Here is a 21,181-nt window from a genome sequence, read left to right as displayed (position 1 = left end):
TTTAGTGAATAGTAGTCGTGAAATACTGATTTACTTTACTAAATATTAATAAAATAAATTTTAGAATATCCAAGCCTTTTAAATGCAATAGTACTGTTGCCTTACTTTTCAATTCGTTTGTAAAAAGTCATCTGGAATTTGAATTTTGATCCTTTTTATTATTAATCATTTTTCTTAATAATGCATACTATATACATACATACATATATTCCATATCTACCAATATTCAATGCATTTCTTTTTTTTTGTGCTGTTTTTCATTTTTAAAATCTTTTTTGTGTCAATGTTGTAATGCTGTTTCTTTTGTTATGTTTTTTTTTAAATAAATAATTAATAATCATATTTGGCTTGAATGAGAGTCAAATGAATTTGTAACTTTAACTAGTTCATAAGCGGTTCCTTAATTCATTGTTTAATTATTTAATTGCTTCTTCAATTTGGAGTCTGGACACGTGGTCCATTGCCTTTGTACACATGTGTTTAACTTAAATTCTCATATATTATACATAAAAGAGGTATGACATGTTTGTCATCAGAGCATACCAAAACGAGGATCATACAAATGATAACTTTGAATACAAAATCACAATATATTTCTATGACATTAACCCAGATTAATCAAAATAATTAATTAACCGATGAATTAAAAGTTTTGAAGCCATTGTTTTAGTTTATATAATGATTTATTCCACATAAAATAAATTTATGAACACACTAAAGCGCTTAAATGGATAAGTGAATGCATTAATGTATATTGTTTAGTGAATCAATACACATTCATATATACATATATACATATATAGACTATCCTAGACTATTAAAAGCTTTTAAAACTATTATATGTACATGTACATTAAATAGTACATTTAAACTATTAAAGCCTTCCTCACAAATTCATTATCAGTTTACGAATATGATGTCTATTCAACGATTCAGTTAGACTCATATGTATTATACATATGTATGTACATCATTGGTTTGTCCAGTTTTAAGTTGCAATCGCCATTACGACGGTTACGCACATATTCAGCTAATTCATTCAAAATTTTGATCATTCACATTCCGGTTATCCAACATATGACACATATTCCATCCAAACACTTTTATATTGAAAATTATTCTGATACATGTGTATATATGGAAGACTGCAGCATTATCTAAATTTTTACTTAAATATCTAATTAGTTAAATTGAATATTATTCATTTTATCACCCAATCATGACTGCTGAATCTTGCCTAGAAGATGGAAAAAGTGTAAGAAATCAATACTTGGCTGCTATCGTGAGTAAGTGCAACAATTTATTAATCATATTCAAATCGATTGACCCTACCTTACTACCTAACATATAAGTGCAGATTTATGTATATATTTAATTTTAAATATCGTTATTTTTTATCTAATTTAAAGTACACTTATATAATGAAGTACTGTGCTCTTGTATGAATCAAAATTATATCCTAAAAATAAATACAAAATTTCGATTTTTTTTTTTTTAATTTTCGAAATCAACTGTACGAGAGTTGTTATTTTTGAAATAATTAGTTTCCGGTATCGATTCATCACAATTCCAATATTGATTCGATCTATTATCAAAAACTATCTCACTTGCCAATCTCAAACCTTGAAAGTTTCGTCAGTGAATTTTGCCCTGAGGTGTACATGTACATATAAACATATATGTACATACATATTTACCCATCAAAATAAATCAATTTGAAAATGAAGAATTATATTCACAGTTTTTCAAAATTGTTGTTTTATTATTATTCAAACTGTTATACAATTTTCATGAAATGTACATATTTCGCTTTAATTTCCTCGAATCTATGCATAATGTACGCAATTTAGATTAATCAATAGCTATAGCTGCCACAATTATTGCGGAAAAGTTCATCAAATGTGTGAGGAAAATCACTTTCATTGCATAAATTCAAATGAGATGACCTTGTTAAAGTGAATTTCTCGAAAGATCATCAGCCAATGATCGCCTGATATTTTGATAACGATATATGTTATAAATCAAAATCAGGCGTACTTTAACCGTTTTATTATAAATTTCGAGTGTCTTTCAAAAACCTATTATCACTGAAAGATTTTGTGCGATATGATAAATGTTGTACAAATATTAATAATTAGATTTTCACTGATGTTTCTTTGCAGTATACCGTTCGTATTTTGATTAAATGTATTTGAATATTGGTACCAACTACAAAACATGCATTATAATACAAATTCGAGTTATCTATATTAACTAGTCACGCACTTGACATATCAAATATGACGCACAACATTATTTAATTTGAAATTTGGACCTTTGTGGCATTACAGGAATCTCTAATGCGCCACAGTGTTCAAAAATATAACAGAGAGAAATAAATTAAATATATAATATATGCAGAAAAATCATGCATACATCACATCAAATTATGAAAATAATTATCAGCATAGGCTACGAGACAAATAGGTTAAAAAATAATCTCCGATAATCTACGCCCACTGAGGTGGAAAATACTCGTATACTATGTGTACTCGTATACTCGTATACCATGTGTGTATGTACATATGTATACGTATATACATATATTAAAGTCATACTTTATTTGGTTGTAGGGCTTCCAAGCTTGCTAAAACCGAAACCGAAAAAACGGCTTTTTGACCATTTTTCAAAAAACCGAAAACTGGTCTTAATCTGAAATCTTTGATTAATGTTTTATTATGAATTTCAAATTTCTATGAAAGATCGAAAAAATTGTGTATGTACAAACTTTGAAAAGGAAAAAAATAGGTGTAGCACTTAACGGTGGCTTTGAGATTTAGTAATGGACGAAGACCAGGTCATAAACTCTTGGTAGTAGCATATTTAAATCATTTAATTATTTGTGCATATTCAGGATCTGCCATTTTACGGCTGTGATATATTAATACAAATTTTATTATTTGTAATAATAATGTATAATAATGATGATCTTATGAAAGTTCATAATGTTTATAACTCAGTTTAATTTATAAGCAATTACTTTTTTGCACAATATAACATATACGGTGTCTCAAAAGAAAGTTTATATTTAGCGGATCGATTAAAAAAAAAGTAAGCCGTGTATCGAAAAAATGTTTATTAATTATTAAAGAACACAATTTGGGAATTTATTTCTTAAAAATAATACCGTCCAAATGTAGACCCTCGTGCTCGCGGCACTCATTTAATCGAACAGTAAAATTACTTATGACGGCTCGGCAGGTGGCTCGGACGGCTATATGATGGCTGCCATTTCGTGACGGATATTTTCTTTCAAATGCGCCAGGGAAGTCGGTTTATTGACGTAAACTTTAGATTTAAGATAACCCCATAGGAAAAAGTCCATAAAAAGTCATAAGATTTATGTCACCTCTCCTGGAGATCAATTTGCCTGAGAAAATTTCACAAACTCGTGGCAGAGACGTATTGGACGGGTGTGACGTTGCTCCGTCCTGCTGGAACCTTGTTCTTTGGTTATAGCTAGGAAAGTTTTGCAGTTCAGGCACCAAGAATTCGTCTAACGTCTCCACATAGCCAGCAGCATAGCTCGGACGTTAAGCTTCTGCTTACCGTCAAGAAGGTGCCGGGTTCTATCCCTGAATGAAAATGAATTTTTCAGAATATGCTGTTGGTCAGACCTGGATTTGTGACTCCAGGTTGATCGTTTCCTATCAGAGTTTGCCAATTTTCTCTGATTTCATTGTTGAAACGGTTCCCGGAAAAAAATTGGCTAAAAATCCTTCCTTCAATTATAAACTTTCTTTTGACACACCCTATATTTACAATTTATTTTTTTGATATAAAAATTTAAAACTTAAAAATATCTTAATTTTCTGAAACCGATGAAAGTCGGTCGGTTTTTATTTGTAAAAAAAACCGGCTTTTTCTTCCGGGTGGTTTTTGGAACCCTTAACTTGGTTCAATAAATCTGCAAATTTTAGATGTCGATTTTAAAATGATATGTTCTATTAATATCTCCATAACCATAACCAACGGTCACTCCAGAATAATCTGATCTACCGTGTGTACCTCCATATAAAGGACAAGCTACCCATCTTAGCTTCCCCGATCCATTAGTGTTTCTATTGTCTAGACCAGTGTTTCCCAACCTGTGGTACGCGTACCACTTAGTATGTGGTACGAGAAAATGCACGAACGAATGATTTACAATCATTACTAGAAACTTTTTTATATAATTAATAAACATTATCATAAATCATATTGGCGACGTATTGATGCATTCATTAAATCTCATTAAAATTATTTTGTTAGGTTTAATTTAGAAAAGAAAATAAATTATATGTACTTGTGTTTTTATTAAAACTATTTATCAGTCATAGAAGTATTGCGAAATAGTATTATATATATTCAAATTAAACTTTGAGCATTAATAATTGTGACTCCGTAAATAACTTTTTTTCCACAAAATTTCTTAACTAAACAGATCCATTACGTCTACCCTGTCTTCACATTGCTTACCATGCAAATACTATAAATGTAATTACACTTGCAATAACAAATTTCATGAAATACAATAATCCTTATATGGTGGTTCAAAGTTCTACCAAGCGGTACGCGAGTCAAAAAAGGTTGGGAACCACTGGTCTAGGCACTTAAAGGTCTACCCTGGTGAGTTTACTGTTTACGCACGCACTCGCCCAGGTCTGTGGAAACTCCAGCGTATCCTTTGTTCGGGCACTTACTGAGTCCCGTTAGCTTAATTCGGGGTCTCTATTGTTCACCCACGAATGCACTTAGACAGTGGATATTCTCACGTTCCCGCATTACAATATGTATATACCTAATTTATGAGTACTATAGTATAAATTCATTATAATAAAATAAACGTAAAAAGTAAAATAAACCTAAAGATAAATTAATTTAGAATGATTCTGGAAATCATTATAAACCACTTTTAATTGAATTCATATTATGTATCTACATAAAATTACTATCTTATCTGTTTTACTGCGGTGATTTATACGATATTTCAACGCCTACTAGTGTTATACAATATAATTTATTTAAATAGTTTGCATGTCATTTTTAATCTTGTTTAAACCTTAGCACAAAAAAAACAACTTTTGTACAGTTGCCTTTGTTTACCGGTGAATTTTCCAGTGTATGTAGAATAAGTTCGAAGATAAGAAATTTCAAATTCAAATAAAAGTATCCACTAGACACCGTAAAAGCATTACATTGAAAGTTGAATTAAATTGCAGGATCTATTATGTATACAGTATAACAAGGTCAATGATGTGTAATAAATAAATTATACTTTTCTGAAGAATACTTGTACACAAAAAATGTATTCAAATATCCGCGACGAATCATCGTCATGGCACGTGTAATGCTAAAAAAATATTTCTTCGCGAACTGCGGATTTCCCACGTCGGCGATCACCAGCCTTTTAATTAATCAAAGGAAACGTAATGAACATTTATTATTTTCTATTACATAGCCACACATATGTACATGTGCATATACTTACATATGAACAACATTTTCATTTTTAAATAATTTAATAGTATCGTATTGAAAATAAGTAAAATTGCTACGGAGTGCGATATTTGAAGTCATCGATGAAATATTTGCAAGGCTGGGCGATGACGATGACGATGTAATGTCGGAATAAGTACGAAAGCTTTTCATCCAAACCCAAAACAACGTATGTGCAGTAGAATAGACTAGTGGTTAGCATATAATGCTTTGAACAAAGTAGTCACGGGTTCAAATCCCACTGGTTTCTGCTGGCCAGACCTTGGATTTGTGACTCCAGGTCGATCGTTTCCTATCAGAGTTTGCCAATTTGTCTGATTTTTATTGAAACGGTTACAACAAATTGGCAACCTTGCCCATTTTCTCGTTAATCTCAAATTTGAAACAATCTCGGATTTCGCTGAATTGTATAAAATGCTGCAAATTTACAAATTTAACCATAAATATCTATGTGAATGTTATTTGATATGTATTTACTGAATTTAGCTGAATTGTTTAAAAAATGCTGCAAATTTACAGATTTTTATTTTTTATTACATCAATTATAATCATCCACTCTCGCCTAACAGATTGCTCCAAATCTACGAGTGTGCTAATCAGATTAAGACTGAAGAAATTATATATGTATATATTTTAATACATAATTATTACATAAATCGATACATGACATCTATGGTCAGACAATGCAAACATCATATACAATACGATCAATAACATTTTCATGTAACGATACAATAAACATCCACAGAGACATCTATGGAGAAACCAGGCGGATCTTCAGATATAACACAATAACTCAATATTTCGCGAGAGAAATTGAGAGGGAAAGCCAATTTTGCAGTAATCGTTTCAATGAAAATCAGAAAAAATGGCAAACTCTGATAAGAAACGACCGACCCTGGTTACAAACCAAGGTCTGACTCGAACTCACAACTCGAGACATGCTAACCTATAGTCCATGCTGCTTGTTTGACCATAGATGTCTCTATTGATGTTAATTGATGTGTATTTACTTTGTATAATAATACTTGTATCAAATCTACAATGTTTCTGGCCAGGGAGGCGTATTGGGGTTACCTGTTAGGCCTTCCTGGTATAAATAAAATAGAATATTTCATGGGTATACAGTGTAAGCTACATATATGCGTGTCACTCATTTAACACGTTCAACCCGGTGTGTACCACCGGTGGCCACGCGGATAGTGCTCTAGCAGACTATAATTTTACGGTTCCACTTCATTGAGCACCCCAACACTAAAATTCCTATAAAATTCTAAAGATTTAGGGACAACTCATTATATAAAGTGATTTAATGCCGTCACGCGTAATTGGGTGCCGATATGCGTGACAGTGCCGCCACATGGGCAAATGTATGAAATCATGCGCCGGGCTGAATGTGTTTAAGTAGTTCCTTCCACCACTTAAGTGACGTCACACACATTTTCTACTTCAAAGTTACCATTTCTGTTGCTACTTGCACACCGATATGATTTACTTCGCCATTTGCATTGTATTATACGTACTATACGAGTGCATACAAACAAACAATGATTTTTATGTAATTGCTTATCAGAAGTCGGGTACAAATCAAAACCACACTATACGATGTCACATTAACATCAAAAAGATTAAATAAATTTTAACAAAGGATCATAAATTTAATTAAAACATGTTTTATGCAATAAAACGTAAGCTATAAAATTGTGTGTACACACTTTCAAACAAAAAGGATTTCCTCATAAAAAAAAACTGAACAGAAATTTAGAATTTGTTTAATTGAGATCTATTCTAATGTGAAATTCGGTTCTATTATTATACGTTTATTGTTAGGTATATACCTATGTATGTACATAGTAATTATACGGGGAAAAACAAAGGTTACCGTTCGTTGCGAACTACGGACTTCCCTGGTCCAAGTCCCTGGAATCGTGAGATATAATTATTCTACATATGTATTTCTTTTTGCTGATCGTTACAGCTATCTGCACGATCTTGCGATTTAATTTTAACAATGGCCAATACTGCACACTTCATAAGAATGGGATTGTTTTTTATTATATTTTAGGCCGCGAGTGCTGTCCAAGAGATTGCGGATGTGAGAAATATGTACCGGGAAATTTTCAAAAAATTTGCGTCGCTATGTATCTTAAGTTTTATCATTTAATTATTACCGGTTTGAATGCCATAATCGATAAGTGTTTTTAGATAATGATGATGATGATGTTTTCAAAACATACAAATCAAGATGGCAAGGCTAAACGCTCAGTATATGTACATATACATATATATATATATTAATTAAATATATGCTTCTACATAAACACACACGTGCACTTTTACTTTTATTTAAAATGATGATGATCCGTTTTTAATGATAACTTAAGAATTTAATCTGTTTTTTTATAATCTGAATTTGTTTGTTTAATTGAGCAATTAGTGTTTAGTTTTTCAAGGACATGCTCAGTTATTTCAATTTTGTAATGCTTACTTGTGTAGTTTAAGTGGAAAACAGCCGGTTTGTTTTGCATAGTTGAAAATGGTACCCAATTATATGTAGATCCATGGAAATTACCTCGATGATATTATGTACATATTGTATGAATTTTTATGTTTTTTTTTTGTATAGTACATATTAACATATATATTTTAAAACCCAAAATTAAAAATCTAATACATTAAAGCAAATTTGATTTCGACGAATTCTATGTATAATTGCAATTATAATTATAAAAATGTATAATTACTCTGAATAACAAATAATAATTACCGGAGCGGAAACTTATCAATCTTTACTAATTTTGACCCACTAAATTCGAATATGACAATGATCTTTGTTGGCTTTCTCTCGTTTAACACGTTCAACCCGGCGTGTACCACCGGTGGCCACGCAGATAGTGCTATAGCAGACTATAATTTTACGGTTCCACTTCATTGAGCACCCAACACTAAAATTCCTATAAAATTCTAAAGATTTAGGGACAACTCATTATATAAAGTGATTTAATGCCGTCACGCGTAATTGGGTGCCGATAGGCGTGACAGTGCCGCCACATGGGCAAATGTATGAAATCATGCGCCGGGCTGAATGTGTTAAGAGATATGAGTGTTTATAAAATCGACGATTTTGACAGATTTTTGGCTTTTGCAGTAATTAATTCAAAATCTGTGTCAAAAGTGAGTATTGGAATCAATAGTCAAATGTTTTTTCTATTGATTTTGATTTTTTTTTTTTGGTCTTTCGACTTAAGATCTTTTGATTTTCGATCTTTTTCGTCCGATATTTGCTTTTTCGACCTTTTCACTTTCGGTCCCGTGAGGTAGACCCGTCCCCTCGATGCCCGGGCCATTATTCCAATACTAACTTTTGGCACAGCAATAATAGATTTAGAATTAAAGACTGCAAAAGCCAAAAATCTGTAAAAATTGCACATATTTTTAAACGTTCATATCTCTTATACGAGAGTAATTTGACAAAAATATTTTCATATTCAAATTCAGTGGGTCAAACAGTAAAGATTGATTAGTCTCCGCTCCGGTAAGTAAAAAACGTGATTTTTTTGTTGCTCAGTGTTATTGACCACTTGAACTTAAGCAGTACATGACATACTAGTCTATATATGTATATAAAAATGAATGTCTGTGTGTGTGTGTGTGTGTGTGTGTGTGTGTCTCGAATAGGCTCCTAAACCACTGAACCCATTACAATGAAACTTTCAGGATTTGTTGTGTGCATGTCCGGAAAGATTACTGTGAAAAAAAATGGGAAAAAACGGGAACGGAAACGGGAAAAACGGGAATGAGTGTCATTGCAACGCAATAATTTCAAATGTGTTCGCTACCTGCGTTTTTCCGACAAATGGGAACGGGAACGGGAATTGCATGCGTTATTATGGCATTGCAACGCAACGCCATAATAACGCATGTGTATAATAAAAATTAAGTATATTACTTTCAATTATTAATAAACGGAACTATGGAATGTTTCGTCTAGTTTCTGTGAAATTTATGGGTAAAATGTCATCATGGAAGGTTTAATCTTAATATTTTCGAATAAACTTTCATAATGCGTAATGAAAGCATGTTAGTGCAATTATCTGAGTCAACAGTATTATGTAGTATTGTGGAAAATTTCAGTCAACATCATGTCTTTCTGCCATGGTTGCGGAACTGGATGGACATCTCCATTTTTGCCGATAATGTCAGGAGAAGATAGTCCTTTGGACAGTCCATTGACGCCAGTTCAAGCATCCTTTGTAGCGTCAGCAGTTTGCATCGGAGGATTAGTTGGTACTCCAGTATACGGAGGACTCGCTGACAAATTTGGCAGGAAAAAAGCTGTTCTATTCTCGGCGATTCCTTATGTTGTAAGTTTTCCATTTTTTAAATGCATATTTATTTATCAGACGCTAAAACCTATTTGACTTTCAGTTAGCATGGTTTATGAAATTGACTTGGAGGACTGCCACTGGAATCATCATCGCTCGTATAGTGAGTGGATTCGGTGGTGCTGGACCCTTCCTCGTGGGACCGACATATTGTGTTGAAATTGCATCAGCGAGGACCAGGGGTGCTCTCGGGTCCTTGATGGTGTTCAGTATTAACGCTGGTATCCTTGCAATGTACATCATGGGAGCTTATCTCAACTACAACACGTGTCTTTCCATCATGATCACCGTGCCCATAATATTCTTTGTGATTATGCTGAAGATGCCGGAAACGCCCGTGTTTCTTGTCAAGCAGAAGAAGGACGAGGCAAATTGTTTGATGATTACTTATCAATTTAACTATGAGATGGTTTCTTGTTTTGATTGTGATGGCATTTCCAGGAGGCTATGAAAGCAATAGCGTGGTTGAGGAGGGAACCTTTGGACGGACATGTAGTAAGAAGGGTTCTGTCCAAATTGAAACATGAAAACCAGCTTGGTTTGAAGAAATCAGAAGGTATTTTTTAATAAGAAACACTTATTTCAATGATTGTCAATTTCACATCCTAATTTATATCTCATTTACTTCATGCTCTTTTCTCAAAAAAATACAAAACATGCTAAAAATGCAATGTTGGTGAAGAATTAAATGCTAAAAATAATTTTGAGTCTCTATTTAATCACTATTCCATTATCTAAGTCTTTTTTACTGCAAAAAAACATTAAATAAATGCTAAAACAATGATACTCGAAGGTCACGGCGATGCATAATTGTCACCACTACTATTTTCACATTGTTTATTAGATTTTTAAGTACATAGAAACAGTAGATAAAATTTTGTGATCATGCGACATTCGACTTAAAGATTTTTGGATTCTGTTTTTAATACCTCTTATATTCCTCAATATGGAAACTTCATGCATTGAAATAATTTCCAATCAATTTTTTTTAAATAACACCTGTTACTTATGCTAATTAGGCTTTTAGTTAGGTTTGTGTAATATTTATTATTGTATACGAATTAAAAAATGCCCTTCTTATATTTTTTTTATACATAGTAAATAATAACCTTCGAATTTGAATTAATTATTAAGGAAAATTTATATGCTAAAAGGAAATTATTTTATTTCGGTGCATGAAAACAATAGCCTAATGACAAATCGATCCGTTAAATGTTTTATAAATAGACAAGGAAAAATATCATTTAAATTTCCACATGGAAAAAAATTTGTAAAGCAATAAAATGATAGGATTTTTTTGGAGTTTATTTTGCATCATTTGAAATACCTACATTTGTATGCGATTCAATTATTATAAGGTTCTTATGAAGTACATAACATTAGCCTAATTGAAAAATTCTACTTCTCTACGTGTGCATATATGTATGTACATAAGAATAATTTTGAATAAATTCAGTAATGATGACATTAATTTATATTCAACAATGAATTGAAGAATTTTATAGAGTGACATTTCTTCTTTCGAACATGATTGGTTAAGATATTTAATTCCGTGAAGCAAATCCATCCCTGATATATATGTATGTATATATACATATGTTTCAGCGGTATTTTATATAAAATACAATTCCAAATTACCATTTGTACCGAAGACAGTTTGCTGTTTTACAAGTTTTATTCATGAATCGTTGATATTTAGCAGTAAATTATAATATTATACAATCAGTATTGAGAAAAATTAAGTTAAATATAGAATGTTTTATAAGTTAAAAGAAAGCCAAATTATTTTTTCAATTTAATAATCAAAAAAAGAAAAATGAGGGGCGCCTCGCAGCGCCCCTTATCTATGGCGCCCTAGGCACGTGCCTAGTCTGCTGCACCTTTGAGCCTACCCTGTACATATCTTTATGTAATCAATTGAAATATTACAGATCTGGAAAAAGTACCAACTACTCAAAAAGAGGTATCATCCTGGAAGTTTTTAAGTGAGTTTTTATATTGCAATACTAGCTTACATTTTACTATTTTACGTAAGTACATTTCTAAAGTTTACATTGATATTCAAACTTAATTTCAGTCACATCTGTACCGACACTGAGGGCTTTTGCAGTCTGCTTCTGCTTGCTGACAATTCAAGTTTGCACCGGAATATTCGCCATAGTTACCTACGCAAATGATATTTTCAGGCAGGCAGGCAGCAATCTATCTCCAGGAATCAGCAGCATTATCGTCGGCGCTCTTCAGCTCATCGGATCCACGATAGGATCCTTCACAATCGAGAAGACGGGCAGAAAAGTAAAAGCTAACTCTATGAATTATACAGGCAAATATCCACTTGATCTTACATATTTTTATCAATTTTTAGGTTCTGCTCATTTCTTCTTGCACAGTAGTTAGCTTGGGTAGCGCAGTCATAGGTACTTATTTCTACGCTAGACATTATGGTTACGATGTATCTGAATTAGGTTGGATTCCAGTCACAGCGTTGTCACTATTTGTGTCGTTTTTCGCCATGGGAATTGGTCCAGTGCCGTACCTCTTATTGTCTGAAATCATCATGGTTCAAGTAAGAATAAGAATAATTCATATGTATATGTATGTAGAAGGATGCTTAACCGACTGACTCATTAGAAAATGCTATGTTGATTAAAGGAAAATTTGGTTACTTTTTCTCCTTTTATCTTTATGCACTACTTTTTGAGATTAATTTTATTATTTCTCTTCAATCAGCATATAAGGGAGAAAATAAAGTTCAAAATACTAAAAATTCATTGATGATTTTTTATATGGATCATTTATAATTAAGGTTGTGGCTATTTGCAGGTACTATATCTGCAAATGATTGGCTATTTGCAGGTACTATATCTGCTAATTATTGGCTATTTGCAGGTACACATCTCCGACAGGAGCAAAGCCTTCTGTGCATGCGCGTGAACTGTCACTGTCAGCGTGTTTACTATTAAAATTTTGTTTTAAAACTCTTAAAATTTAGTTCGAACTCGTAAAGTGACGTAGAGTAAAAAATATAATCCAAATTAGTTAATATTATTAATTGTTAGAAAATTATGATCATATACAACGTATAATACCTACATACAAGTACAAGCCGCGAACTAGCTAAATGTTATAAATCTATTATAATAACGTGCGAAATTTATTGGCCTCATGTATAATGAACGATTGATTAAACAAGTCTAGCATACATTGAATGTAAGAAATTATAATCGGATTATAAGTTCACACGCATGCGCAGATGGCTTTGCGCCTGTCGCAGATATAGTACCTGCAAATAGCCAGTAATTCGCAGATTTAGTACCTGCAAATAGCCACAACCTATAATGAATGCTTTGTCTTCACTATACAGATCAAACCACTGTCATAAAGGGATTAAATTTGATGAGATGTTTATTATCTCCTATAAATCTTTGTAATAAGTCAGTCAATTCTGTGATATCTTATTTATATTTATTTATTTAGATGCTGATTTTTTTCTATCATTAATCTTGCCATTTTATTTTCAGGCTAGAGGTCTGGTTTCAAGCATAATGTTAAGTTGGGTATGGATAGCGTCTTTCTTGATAGCTCAATTGTTCAACGCTTTAGTTGAATTCCTCGGTAATTACACTGTGTTTTGGATTTTTTCAATGTTCAGTTGTCTGGGTATATTGGTAACGGTAATGTTCCTTCCCGAAACCAAAGGTAGATCCTTCGAAAGCATATTGGCTTACTACAGTGGCAAAAAGTCCAAAAAAATACCGATGACTGTAGAGAGTGATAATGGGGAATTATTATAATATATGTTATAATAGTAAGAACATGATAAAAAATCATCATCACAACAATCAAATAATAATCTAACAAAATGTAATATTCTTCGATGCAAATCTCACTATTAATTTATAGGATTAATTATAAAAAAATGAACGCAAATATATACACCGCTTATTGTGATCATGAGAAAATGTGTGATAAAAAAGCGGCTGATTATATGTTGCATCCGTGTCATTTTAATGATGCTTTTGTATGTGATAAAAAATCAAAAAGTATTTATTTAATTGTAATGTACAAATTGTACAATGAAAAATTAATATATATGTACATAGATGTATCTACATAATATGTATGTATACGTATAATACTAATGTGGGTCTATGAGTGTACTAAAATGAGGGTCTTTGGAACAGACTGGTAAGTAAATCGAACGGAAAAATATAACAAATATGTATGTATGGATATGTGACCTTATATGGTTAACATTTGCAATAGTAATATATGCATGATTTTTTTTTTAACAAAATAAAATAATATTACTTTTCAACATTGACGAACTCCTTGAAAGTGTTTCGATCCGTTTGTGTTGTAAAATGTAAATTAGGCGTGGAGTTTATGTTTGTGTTAATATAATTAATTATATTTTGTTATTTATTAAGATGACGGCCTCAGATAGTAACTGAACTTTATAACTTTCAGTTGACTCAGAATTTCCATTTAATTAAAAATGACGAGTTATTTTTAATGTATCGTTAATCTGTCAATCAATATGTGTGTATGTTAATGAAATTTAAGTGTGATATATTTCACGAAAAGACGTAAATCACTGGTCTTTAACCTGAACGAGTAATAGTTTATTTATTAAGTAATAAACATATGTATGTATCTCACATAAACTTGATGGACATTATTATTTCATGAAAGCGATTTTATATCACAAATCGTTCTAGTATAAGGGGTGTATTTTCATCCCTTGAAAAAGTCTACGTAAATGTACTCAATATTGTTGCGTAGGGGTGGGTGGAGGATCCAAGTAAAAGGCCAAAGTCGTGTCACAGCATTTATTGATGATTAAGGAGATACACACACATTGGCACTGCTCAGTCCAGAATGTCTTGATATCGCCTAAGTACCGCCTTATAAGGGGTAGGTCTCTCAGGACATCTTCGACGTCTAATTTGTTTACCTATTGTTATGGTCACGTACTCGGATATGTATTCCCACGACATTTGGTCCCACGGTACCAAGGTATCGTTCACTTCTGAGAACTCCACGGGAATGCGACCGAGTACTGCTACTACGCCATTGTTTAGCTTACTTGCACTTAGTTTGCAGATAATCCTCGAAACCAATTATAACGGTCGCACGGTGTCAGGGATGCCCCTCGGCTTAATCCGATTGCACTTAACCGGCGGCTCTTTACTAACCTCTTAGTTTAGTATACGTAACAATATGTAAGCAGGGGTGGCTCATGACTTTAAAAACAGGTGGGGCACGAGGAGGCTAAATACGCACCCCCCCCTATATTTTTTTTCAACATATTAACTTTAAATGTTTATTTTTTTTAATTATCGACTTCGTTCACTGTGTTCTAAAAAAGAAATAATAAGAGGCTTGTAAAAATGTGACTACTAAAAAATATTTAATGATAAAAATGGAAGAATTGACATACATATGTATTGCCTTACAAAATATCGTTGAAATGTTGAAAAAGGTTAACAGTGTCATGTAGTTTACGAAACATAGAAACCTTTACGCAGCCAACTAAAAGCGACCTTCTACATAGTATGTACGTACATATATTCGGAAATATGGACATTTTTTACTAGTCTCTTCTTAGCTCAAAAATTTGGGTTCTTATCCGATCGTTTTCAAACTTTGCCATTTTTACTTACTTCTTCTTAGTTCAGAATCGATTTTTATTTGCTTAGACTGATTGTCTACACTCTACACACGGTACCATTCGCAAGTGCCAAAGTAGCAGGTAAATTGAAGCTGGCAACCACGGGAACACGGCAGATGAGCGACTGCCCGAATTGAATTACTTCTCACCCCGCGGTGAAACGGGATAAATAAATACTTGTTGACTCTTGACGAGACACCAACAATTTACAACATTTATTTTAGTTTTTGCGTATTATATATATTATTGATATACTATACTATTGATCAGTATTACAATTAAAATTGAGTACTATTTAACGGTACATTGAGAAAAATACTTTGTATATTAAAAAAAATTTTGCATTATTTTCGGTGCATTAAACAATCTCGTATTGTACATCGAATAAAATATTTTGGCTTTATAAAGTGACCATTAAAAATTATGAAACGATCATTCGAAAAAATAGATTTTAGCATTAGAATAGATACAACAAAAAGCGGGAACGTTGCAGTCAATTGTCAACTGGCAAAAGTGATTACTTTTGTTTCTCACTAGTGAAGTTATAATCTCACTAGTGAAATGTAATTTTAAATAAATAAAACCAAACCACAAATAAATTAAACCTAACCAAACGTTGGTTCGTATTTTGTTATTCGCGACGTTGTCGATACATCTGTCATTTTAATGCACATTTCATCCACTTTTTAAGTAGCAAATATTTTTTTCAATGATCAAAGCAAACTTTCTAATGCAATCTGTATCCGTCATTTAGAAAAGCACACAATTTTTTTGTAATGTACAGAAACATTTTTTAATGTATAAAAATTATTTTAAATTCACATTTATTTCATAAGATGGACGCTTAAATTGTTCCCATTAAAATGTAATATGTACATATCCATACATATTTTATGTATGTATTTTCCCGTTCATTTAAATTCTGCCCAATAGAATATATAAAACAGTTAATTTATGTAGTCAATTTATAAGATTTGAAAATTTGTTATACATATGTATTATTTGTATCTTATTGACTTCAAAAATGTAATATTTTGTATCTTTCAATAAATTTTCAATTTGTTAATTTATTAAGTTAATATCAGCTATGTGGACTCCATCGATTCGAAACAAAATATGTGATGACTTCTAAAAAAAATGATATTATTCGTAGAAATTGTTTTTAATACAAAAAAACTATCACGATTACAACACAAACTAATGATACGATCCTCACAAATTTTTCATCACTTTAAGAAGATCGGATCATCTCGCTTATTTCGCATCGAACAATCGCAGCATACGCTTCCTGCTGTGGATATCCAATATAACCACATACCAAATATTATAAATCGTTACCTTTAACCAAAAAACTTATTAAAATATTTAAGTTTATGTTGTAAGTTTACAATTTAATAGTATATATTCATTCAAAATTTGGTTTAAAAAAAATGGATTCAAAAACTGGAGAAAAAACAAGCGTTACAAACCAATATAGGGCTGCAATAGCAGGTAAGATTATTAAGTGAAAAATTATTTTAACATACATATTATATTACATTACTTAGTTTGCAATCAACTATTCAGAAGTTTTATTTAAATATGTTCATTTTTCTAATACATGTGTTTCTAAATTTCAGTAAATATGTTGTCCTTTTACTATGGTTGTGCTTTAGGATGGGTATCACCATCTATACCAATCTTATCGGGACCAGACACACCTTTGGACTCCCCTTTGACAAAAACTCAAGCTTCTTTAGTAGCTTCTTTGATTTGCATAGGCGGTCTCATCGGCACTTCAATTTTTGGCTACTTATCTGTCCGATATGGAAGAAGAACAGCTTTGCTATGTTCCATCGTTCCAGCATTGGTAAGACCAACAAAATAGCATACAAATTATATCCACTAAGCATGTTCTGATCGAATCAACATTTACATAGATCAGCTGGGGAGTGAAACTCACTTGGAAAACGGCCCAGGGATTATATCTGGCAAGAATATTTACAGGACTTGGTGGAGCGGCCGTTTTTTTAATTGTGCCTGTCTATTGCATTGAAATAGCATCGCTTTCCAGTCGAGGAATCTTGGGTTCATCGGTCTTCTTCAGCGTCAACTGCGGCATAGTCGCAATGTACATCATGGGCGCCTGTCTAAATTACCACACTGTCTTAATAATCACTTTCTGTTTACCGGTGGTTGCATTTATTTTCATTTTTATTTCGCCGGAAAGTCCCGTGTATCTTGTAAAGCAAAGAAAGTATAAGGTAATTTGATTCGAATGTGGATATATTTATTTGAAGTGTGATATTAATTTATTTGTTTGATTTTAGAAAGCTACCAAGGCCTTAGCTTGGTTGAGACGCGAGCCCGAGGATAGTCCTATCATTATTAAAGAATTAGAATTGTTGAAACATAATAACAATTTAAGTTCTTCGTGCTGTAGTTCAGGTATTGTTTTGGCTCGACAAAACAATTCTATCGATCTTAAATACACATTGCAATATTCACGAATGATTTAAAATTTTTAGAAATTGAAAAGCAACACTTGGATAAGATCAATGAAATAAGTGAAATATCACCATGGAAATTTTTCAGTATGTAAATTTCATGTTTTATATTACAGTGATACTACATACCTATCTATTAATTTATGTATATATATTAACTTCACTTCAGTTACATCTAAACCAACTAAAAACGCATTTGCTGTGTGCTTTGCTCTCATTACTGTACAATGTATGATCGGAATCTTTGCTGTGATTACGTTCGCCAACGATATATTCCAAGAAACTGGTAGCAACCTTTCACCGAACGTTAATAGTATAATTTTAGGCGTATTGCAATTACTAGGATCAATCATTGCATCGTCCCTCATTGGAAGAGTAGGAAGACGGGTAAATTTACAATTTTTACATATGTACGTATATTGTTATTTGCATAACTGTTTATATTTTTTACATTCAGATTTTGTTAATATCTTCATGTATGATCATATCGTTAAGTATGTCGATCATTGGATTTTATTTCTTCTTGAGGGAAAAAGGCTACGATGTTTCCATCGTAGGGTGGATTCCTGTTGCCGCTCTGTCCTTTGTGATGTGCAGTTTTCCCATAGGAATAGGTCCCATACCTTTTATGTTGTCATCTGAAATCATCATGATTAAGGTACGGAATTTTGATGTGACTTAAAACGTAATATGCATAGTTTGATCGTTGTTGTTTATTTAGGCGAGAGGAATTGCTGAACCTTTGATTGGGATATGGTTTTGGATACTGTCGTTCCTAACAATTCAAACCTTCAGTATGTTTGTGAGCTGGTTGGGAATTTACACGGTCTTTTGGATATTCTCCGCTTTTGGAAGTCTAGGTGTAATTATAACCCTGCTTTTCTTACCAGAAACCAGAGGAAATTCATTTGAAAATATTTTAGATTTCTATAGTGGGAAACGACAGATGAATGCAGTAATTAAAAATGAAAAACCGAACAGTGATAGTTTCTAAACAGTTTTTCAATTAAATATAATGTCAAATAGCTGTGATTGATTAATTTATATTTAGCAGTAAGTGAACAATTATTTTTGAAATGTGAATGTTATTAAAATTTGAAAACAAAAATGCGTTTTTATTTCATTTGTTTATTTTATTTTCACTGGCAACAAAAAAGTCATAAAGATGTGTAGTATAATTTTGTATAGTATAATTATGAAATCAAAAATTTTAGTCAAATTTATTATGTTTATTATATCACCAAATATCATATCAGATTATTAATTTATCGCTATGTATGTATATTAAAGGTGACCATTCGTACTGATTTTACCAGGCGAGTACTGTTTTTTTGGGTATCTGACCTGGTAAGTCGTGAGATAAAAACAGTACTTTTTAGATGGATAAAATATACAAATTCACCGAAAACTATATCTCCTGCAAAAGTTGGCAAATGTTGTTTCCATTTATCAGAAACAAATGCACCAGCCGAAGGATTTTTTACTTTGATGGACAATATATAGTCTGGCGATGAAACGAAATTGAATGTTGAAACCTTAAGATGTTTGCTAATCACTTATGTAGTATAATTTTAACCAGTCTTGTGTAGAATTTTATAAGAACATTCAAGAAATTTTTTTTATAAATGTGCATCCATGATTTTTTAATCTTCGTTTTAAATGATTAAAGTATTTAGTTTTTGGAAAAAAATGTCCTTATTTTCAATTTGAAAAAATGGTCACCTTGATGTATGTATATGAATGTATCAACTTCTGTATATTAGTTTATTTTTTATTGAAATATTTATGAAGTGTCTTCTAATGGAAAATCGAATTTAAATGACGTGTTAGATTGAAGATTCAATTTTGAAAAATCGTTCTTTATCGTAACAACATTTTCCATATTCTTTTCGATGTCACTTTCTTCACATTTAGGAGCACTTTTTTCATCAATGCTCACATTTTCAGTCGGCGGCTTAAAATCAAACCTAAAATTATTATCACCCGTTGTGAGTAGTACAGACTTTCGTAAAAATGTTGATTTGTTATTGGAATCACTATTGCTTGTAAACGATATTTGATTTTGAACTGAAAAAGAAATATAAAATACATTAATATTTGAACACATTGAAGATTGCACAGAAATAAAATAAACATTTTTTATTTACCCTTTCTCGCTTTTTTTTCCTCGCTCGCCATTTTTGCTCTATAATCACCAAAATGCATTCTCATCAACTGTCTCTTTCTTATCGCTGGCTGAGTTTGGCTTTTTAGCACCTTTAAAACTTGCGAAGCATCCTCAACTGTAACATGAAACAAAAAAGAACTTTTTCACATGGAAAACCGTATTCAACATATTAAAGATATGACTGATTAGATGCAGAATGTTTTACCTTGTTTTTGACTTTGATGCTTGTTATTCGAAAGCGAATCTTCCAATTGTGTGACACACCAATAAAGCTCTGCTTGAAACTGTTGCTCTTGCTGTTGACGCAGAAGCTGCTCCTCTGCACTGGCAGTGGAAGTTGTCGCCACGCCTGATGTAGTTGTTGCTGCTGCTGCCGCTGCTGCTGCGGCCGCTACTGCAGTACCCTTGGAAACCTGAAAACTCTTCAATTTTCCATGTCGTTGGTGTAATTTCGCTTTCGGTGGCATTTTAGTTTAACTTTAGTGTTCGCACGCGGCTGTACTCTATTTGACGTTTGTTTGACAGTTGTAGTCAATGCTGCCACATGTAAAAAAATTTGAATGTGACCAGCCCTTGATTTTATGGTTCGGTGATTACTGGTCACAAATTACTCGTCACAAAGTCACTAAAATCTCTATAACGGAACATCTGGCAGCCGAAAAGTCCATCATACTAACGATAACTATCATAGTAACGAGAACTTGAGTGCCAAATATTGTGTATTCGCGATTTTCATGGCAAAAATTGTCTTTGTGACCACCCCAATGTGACGAATAGTCCAATTACCGATTTTATATATGTGTTGGTCACATCGACGGCAAAAAGCGATCTCGCGCACGTCACTAAAATCTCGATCACGGAACATCTGGCACCTAAAAACTACATCAATATTGTATTAACGAGAACTTGAGTACCAGATATTCTGTATTCACGATTTTTGTGGCAAAGATTG

At 32.3% G+C, this 21,181-nt stretch overlaps 2 protein-coding genes across 2 annotated transcripts; one reads left to right on the top strand and one right to left on the bottom strand.

Annotated features, from left to right (window-relative positions):
• Positions 1-940: 940 nt before the first annotated feature.
• Positions 941-19,160, top strand: LOC143909189 (uncharacterized). Its single transcript, XM_077427092.1, has 18 exons — positions 941-1,286; positions 9,652-9,881; positions 9,946-10,269; positions 10,344-10,458; positions 11,834-11,887; positions 11,980-12,197; positions 12,268-12,468; positions 12,709-12,725; positions 12,792-12,822; positions 13,424-13,673; positions 16,960-17,067; positions 17,196-17,425; positions 17,496-17,819; positions 17,886-18,003; positions 18,084-18,149; positions 18,232-18,449; positions 18,520-18,720; positions 18,784-19,160. Exons 1-18 carry the CDS (start codon positions 1,220-1,222, stop codon positions 19,054-19,056), a joined length of 3,045 nt encoding a protein of 1,014 aa, XP_077283218.1. The 5' UTR covers positions 941-1,219; the 3' UTR covers positions 19,057-19,160.
• A 42-nt stretch (positions 19,161-19,202) lies between these two features.
• Positions 19,203-20,827, bottom strand: LOC143909548 (UPF0488 protein CG14286). The gene is made up of 3 exons (XM_077427590.1): positions 20,435-20,827; positions 20,210-20,344; positions 19,203-20,129 (listed from the first exon to the last, which is right to left on the bottom strand). Exons 1-3 carry the CDS (start codon positions 20,694-20,696, stop codon positions 19,846-19,848), a joined length of 681 nt encoding a protein of 226 aa, XP_077283716.1. The 5' UTR covers positions 20,697-20,827; the 3' UTR covers positions 19,203-19,845.
• Positions 20,828-21,181: the final 354 nt, after the last annotated feature.

Source organism: Arctopsyche grandis, chromosome 3, assembly GCF_051622035.1.
Source record: "Arctopsyche grandis isolate Sample6627 chromosome 3, ASM5162203v2, whole genome shotgun sequence".
Lineage (NCBI taxonomy): Eukaryota > Metazoa > Arthropoda > Insecta > Trichoptera > Hydropsychidae > Arctopsyche > Arctopsyche grandis.
The sequence above is the reverse complement of the archived record's forward strand: the minus strand, read 5'-3'. Positions and strand labels throughout refer to the sequence as shown.

Bases quoted from the DNA above. Each gene is read 5' to 3' on its own strand.
- LOC143909548 (XM_077427590.1), bottom strand. From the start codon at position 20,696: ATGCCACCGAAAGCGAAATTACACCAACGACATGGAAAATTGAAGAGT. The intron at 20,345-20,434 runs GTAAAACATTCT...TTCATGTTACAG, and splicing joins GCATCAAAGTCAAAAACAAG to TTGAGGATGCTTCGCAAGTT. The intron at 20,130-20,209 runs GTAAATAAAAAA...TTTCTTTTTCAG, and splicing joins GGAAAAAAAAGCGAGAAAGG to TTCAAAATCAAATATCGTTT.
- LOC143909189 (XM_077427092.1), top strand. From the start codon at position 1,220: ATGACTGCTGAATCTTGCCTAGAAGATGGAAAAAGTGTAAGAAATCAA. The intron at 10,270-10,343 runs GCAAATTGTTTG...TGGCATTTCCAG, and splicing joins TCAAGCAGAAGAAGGACGAG to GAGGCTATGAAAGCAATAGC. The intron at 13,674-16,959 runs GTGATAATGGGG...TTATGTTGTAAG, and splicing joins AATACCGATGACTGTAGAGA to TTTACAATTTAATAGTATAT.